The following is a 6,285-nucleotide window of genomic DNA, read 5'->3' as shown; positions in this document are numbered from 1 at the left end:
GAAGCCATTTGCACAGAAATATTTACTCCGGCAACATATGAAGAAGCATATTGAGCTAAATATAGCAACATCTCAACCGTGACTAGCTACGCCTCCAACCTTTGAAAATCACCTGCCATTGGATAACACATGGGCCAATCAAAATTCTTCTAATAAATTTGAAAATGAATCTTTAAAAACTTCTAAAAGTAGCAGCAAATCATCCTCTGGTGTAGATACAATAGACAACATAGATGTCCAGCCATTGGATAACTCACTGGCCAATGAAATTTCTTCTTACAAAATTGAAAAAAAATCTTTTGAAATGTCTAAAAATAGAAATTCTTTTGAAAAAGATACATTAGATAGTGAAATAGATAGCTCACCTGGGAGTCTCTCAAACCCTCGAGGTATAATGGAAAACGTACAGCTCTTTAACAAACTCTCTGGCAACGTCATGAAACAAGACTTCTGCATGGAATTCAAAGTAGAAAATGCACAAGATTCACACAAACTGCCAAATATAAATCAATGTTCTATGAAGAAGCAAGCAGTTTTTCAAGACACTGGTACAAGCTTGAATAATTCTGAACCAGGAAAAAATCAAGATTTTTCAATTAAACAAGAAATCTCGGCAGATTCGGTCAGCGATAAAAATCAGGATTCTGAAAAATTTGGAAAAACCTCGGAACCATCTGGAAGTGTGATTACTGCAAACATATTTGATCATAGCAAGAGAACATCAACATTACAGGAAAGAATTGACCGAGACAGAAAATCGAGACCTGAAAATCTTAAGCCAAAGCTTGTTGATCGTAGAAAAGACCATTCTTTAGTTGAAGGATCCGTTATAAACAAAACAGAAAAGAAGAAAAGAAAGTTTGATGAGAGTCTGGATAAAAAATTTGAAAACGAGAAGAAAAAAATTAAATTACCTAGTGAATTTATAGCCACAGTTAAAAATAGTATTGCTATCAATAATAAGAAGGATAAGAAATTTTTTAATGCTGAAAAAACTGCTGGTCAAAAAGAGGACATTTATTCCTTCGAGGATGAAATTATTACAAACAAGAGTGCCGAATTTTCATATCATTCGTTTGATAAAAATGTTTTACATAAACGTAAATCAAGTGCTAAATTTCCAGGTGCAGCAAAGAGGTCAAAACTTGATTTGGATAAACACAAGCATCTAAATAACTCTAAAGATTCTATCAAATCTTCTGTAGAAAATACTAGTGGCCAGGATAAGTTAAAAGCTTTGCAAAAAATTGAACCGCCAAATGCGAAAAAAGTGCCATTAATTGAATTTGGTGCAGAATTTACAAACATGGTAAGAGCTGCTGATCAGGCTAAAGTACCGGAGAGTTCGTTAAAAGACAATGTTCCGTTTAAATATGAACAAAAGAAATTGCCAAACCAGTTAAGTCTTAGTGTAAAAGATGGTACAATTTCAACAGCTATTCAAAAAGGTTCTCCAAGTAGCGACAGAACTGTACCTGTAGAAATGTCTTGTAAATCGTATAATTCATTAAGTAAAAATAATGAAATTGCATGTCACAAGGGTAAATCAGTATCCGATGAGGAAAATATATCCAACGGTGATTTAAAAAAATCATTCCCAGAAAGCTCTCCTCGCATGAGCCAAGGAAAAAGTTCCAACTTAGATCAAGAAAAATGTCTAAATAAGAAAGACGTTTCCATAGTAACTAAGAAAGAATATGGTAAGGTATTGGAGAAAAACAGCGAACCGAAGACAGGCATAAGTAAAAATATGTATAAAAATGGTTTGCCGAAATTTCCATTTGAAAAACTAAATGGACCGTCAAAAGCTTGTAGTTTTATAAAGAACATGAGTGGAGTAAATGACAAAAAAGATATTAATCACCTAGGAGAGAAGAGGGATAAATATTTAGAAATGCAGTTTTTGAGGCCCCCGTTAAATGGAATCAGTGTGATAGATAAGAGGTTAGAGGCGATAAGGAAAGTTAGTTTATGGATCGGAGATTGTATGGAGAGTGCTGCTAGAGATACAGATCTACCGGAAGATTTGTCGGTGGATAAAATAGTGCCTAGAGCTCAACGGCAGACAAATGGGAAATGTGCAAGTCTTTCAGAAACTTCTAAGACAACTTCCGTCAAAAATAAATGTGCTGCGATAAATGTTAAATGTGCCGTTTCTAAAGCCCTTGTTAAGTCTGTTTGTACAGAAACTTCAAAACCGACTTGTTATACTGACAAATCAAAACAATTACAAAGCACGCTACAGAAATATGATAATGAAAATGTGAAGCAAAATGTGAAAGAAAACATGAAATGTCAGCAAGATGTGAAAGAAAACATGAAATGTCAGCAAAATGTGAAAGAAAACATGAAATGTCAGCAAGATGTGAAAGAAAATGTGAAATGTCAGCAAAATGTGAAAGAAATTGTGAAATGTCAGCAAAATGTGAAAGAAATAAGTAAATACAATGAATTTAGGACTGAAAGTTATTCTTGTTCGGAAATAGTTCACTCTAAAATCAAAAAAGGTGATGACAAAAATAAAAAAGAAGAAGCTATACATAGGGAGGAAAAGGTGACAGCTGGTAAGACTGTTCAAAATTTGTCAGAGTTACCAGCCTTGAGTGACATGGGTAAAAATAAATCATCTTCCAGTACTCTTGATGATCATTTTGACACGGAACCTAAAGAACAAAGTTCCTCAGAATTTGACACATCTTTGTTCAGCATAAATGATAAACTTTCCACTATGGATTCAACATTTAAACCAGAAAGTTCAAATTTTATGAAAAATATTAATAGCATGCGGAATGGAATAAAATCTGGGAATTTTAATGATACAAAACAAAGAAAGTCACAGATGGAATCTGAGGATATGTTGAAGACATTTACCCACAGCTTGTACAATAATGGGAGGACTTTTGTGAAAGATTTAAGAAAGAGAATGCCTAGTATTCACATTGAACAAATCAGAGAATTTAAAAGTGCTTGTAATAATGACCTTCCGGTCAAAAATGTAGCCGAACAAAGTAGTTATAAACCTAGTGATAATAAAATTGTAGCTAAAAATGCTGTAGTAAACTCTTACGGTGCTGAAGTATGGGGACTTGGCAATGATGTATATAGTACTACTAACAATGATGTTGTTGATGTTAATGATGTAAAAACAGTTAATGATGATGTTGCGAATGAAGTTGAATGTACCTCACAAGTGTATTGTTTGATTAATGTCAAAAGTGTTGCTAACAATGTTAAATGTAAACCTGATAATAATGTTGATCATGTTGCCAAGGGCAACAGTCGTCAAGTTAATGTTGCTAAGGACAACGGCCTTGATAATGTTGTCAACGGAAACAGCCTTCATAACGTTTCTGATATTTCCGAACTCTTGGAAACTCCAGAAACATTCTTAGAATGTGATAGTAATAGGTTGGAGAGCGGTAAAGAAACTAAAAGCAATAAAGTTGGTGTAGATAATGGTGTACATAGAATGAACGGAGGCAATATTGACGTGTTGGACCTTTCAGTGAAAACTGGAGGCATAAGTGATAATGATTCTTCGTTTGATTTCACTCCTGAACATTTTAACCTTACATATCCGAGTGTTGTTGTAGATAGAAAAGCTAAGTCTCAGAGTGAGGCTCTTGGGCTTTGTGTTGAGTTTGAAAATAAAAATAGTCTTCAAGATTTTAGTGTGCCGTCTGATTTGTCTTATGTTGAATGTGAGCCAAACCAAAACAATGTATTGTTAGATGCAAACATTGCAGGTCGGTTATCAAATCTTAATGATGTTCAATCTCAAGCAGTGTTTACAAAGTTCAACAAAGAAATGCCAAAAGTTGGTGAATCTCAGAACATTAACGGTTATGTCAAAATAAAATCTAACGCGCAGACACCGGTCAGTTTAGACGCATCTCCACACTCCACTGTCGTAAAACCGGAAGAAATTAACGGTTATTCCGGTCATGACTGGTCTGCTGATGATCTTGCAAATTTAGGATTAGATAATTCAGAAGAGGATCACAGTCTAGAAAATATTAATCCAGTTTCTCTTATTAATTGTCCGGTTTCCATAGCAAGGTGTCTAGTCTCTGTGAATAATTGTCTGGTTTCCGGCTCCAGTTATCTGGTTCCCAGTAGCAGTGTTTCATTTACTACAGGCAGTGGCTCATTCTCTAATTACACAGTTTCCAGGAAAGTTAATCTGGTCTCCAGTGAGGGAACCAATCCAGTTTCCAGTATATGTTATAATCAACACCAGCTTTCAAATAATGGTCATTCCGGGAACCAGTTTTCAAATGTAGTCATTAATGGGAACCAGATTCCTGGCTCCACTGATAATGCTGGTAATAGGAACCAGTTCCTGCATATTGGTGACCATGACGGGAACCAGTTTCCATTAGATGATCTTCCACAACTGATTGGGGAGAGCGAGGATTATCAGTGGAATGAAACTCTAAAAAGTTTTATTATGCAAAATTTAGATTATGAACCTAAAGAAGAAAATGGGACAAAAGAGCCTGCTGCTAATGTAGAACTGCTGTTGGAACAGAAAATGGCAGAGCAATATCTAAACAGAAATATAGAAAGTCTAAAGAGAAAGAATTCAATTGATTTATAAACTGTTCTAGAAGTCTACTGTCAATGAAGTTGCTTTTGATTTTTGCTATTTTTTCTTTTTCAGTTTTATTTCATTATAGAAAAATTGCACAATTATAGTGGTAAACGTGTCCCCATCTTAGTTGGTTAAAGATAAGTTTTCAATTGTTATTTATTGATTTTTAATTTGTTGTTGAAAGTTTTAAATTGATGCAATTCAAACACATGAAGTTTTGTTTATACTTTTTAGGTATTAAGAAATGAAATAATATAGCATCTTTCATGATTACAATAGGGTTGTGTGGTGTAGACTAATTACCACATTCTTTACTGTTACCATGGAGTCTGACTTCTGTTGCTATGGAGCCTAACTACTGTTGTTATTGAGTCTAACTTCTGTTACTATGGAGCAGGGCTGTTGCTATAGTGCATGTCTTCTGTTGCTATGGAGCCCGATTTCTGTTGCTATGGAGCCTTACTACTGTTGCTATGGAGCAGGGCTGTTGCTATGGAGCATGTCTTTGCATGTAAATAAACATTATTGAAAAAGAATATTTTTTTCTTCTTTAATTTAACATAATTCATGAAAAAAATGTTCTATAGTTTCCTACTCCTTGGAAAATATGAAATTAAGGAAAAATATCACACATTGAATATATGTATCACAGATTTATCAATTTCCTTTGATTTTTTCTTCACTTTCCCTAATATAGCATGAAATAAAGGACAAGTTTTTAACTGTTTATTTATGTTCAATATCTTTTATGTCCCGTTTGTTTATATATAGAGAAAAAATTGTTTCAAAGCACACCTGTTGTGTTGATTTGTTTAACATGGGTCTTTGAAACACAAAATATATATCTTAAATAATTATTATATGTGCTAGGTAATGAAATTTTAGTCTGCAACATTTCAAATTACTATGTGCTGGGTTTGTATAGAAAATGTGATATGCCAATGTTAAAAAAAAATACTGAAATAACTTATTTGATACAACCTTCTTTGTCAAGGTTTTTATTTCTGTTTTGTGTCTTTTTCTTTTCTTTTTTTTGAAAAAAATGTTTACAAGTTTAGAAAGAAAATGTTACCTTTTCTGTTTATACCTTGGATTAATACTATATTTTTATGTTGGTATATTTTAAAGACACAATATGCCTTAGAAATCATTATTTGTTTTAATTCTTCGGAATGGTCAAACATGTGTTTTGATTATGTTTTAATGATGGATTTAAAGCATGTTAGATGTTAAACAACTGAAACAAGTAGGGTTGAATGTGCAGTTATGTGTCGAAATGGTAGCAAAATGTGAACAAAGTAATATATTGACTTCCATACAAAATTTTAACTATATCACTTTAAGTAGACACATTGCCTAAGAGCAAAACACAGTTCGTCTATTAGATAAAAAAATTGAGAAATAAAAATGATAGCATTTCAGGGGCTTTGTGGGCCTTTAATATTTCAGAATGTCAGCAATTTTCCTTTTTTGATACATATACATACCCATATTCTACCCATGTTTTCTGATTAAATTGAATTCTTGAAGTTAAAAAAAAAAAAGAAGTGTGCTAATTTTATCATCAAACTTTTGTCTCGGTTTTTATATAGTGAATATAATTATTTATATCAGCATCTATTTCCTTGTTGGTTTCTGTCCTAAAAACTTCATTTGATTTGTTAGCAGTAAAAAAGTTAAGATTCCTAAAA

The 6,285-nt window shown here is 33.1% G+C and overlaps 1 protein-coding gene across 1 annotated transcript; it reads left to right on the top strand.

The window, feature by feature from the left end:
• LOC132752822 (zinc finger protein interacting with ribonucleoprotein K-like) lies at positions 1-100 on the top strand (the record flags this gene model as incomplete). The annotated part of the gene is given in 1 exon segment (XM_060743209.1): positions 1-100. A coding segment is annotated over 1 exon segment (82 nt), but the record flags the coding sequence as incomplete, so codon positions are not given.
• Between the last annotated feature and the right edge of the window lie 6,185 nt (positions 101-6,285).

This window comes from Ruditapes philippinarum, unplaced genomic scaffold (assembly GCF_026571515.1).
Source record: "Ruditapes philippinarum isolate M1 unplaced genomic scaffold, ASM2657151v2 ctg6857_1_1_1_1, whole genome shotgun sequence".
NCBI lineage: Eukaryota > Metazoa > Mollusca > Bivalvia > Venerida > Veneridae > Ruditapes > Ruditapes philippinarum.
Note: the sequence above shows the minus strand (reverse complement) of the source record. Positions and strands in the feature narration are given on the sequence as shown.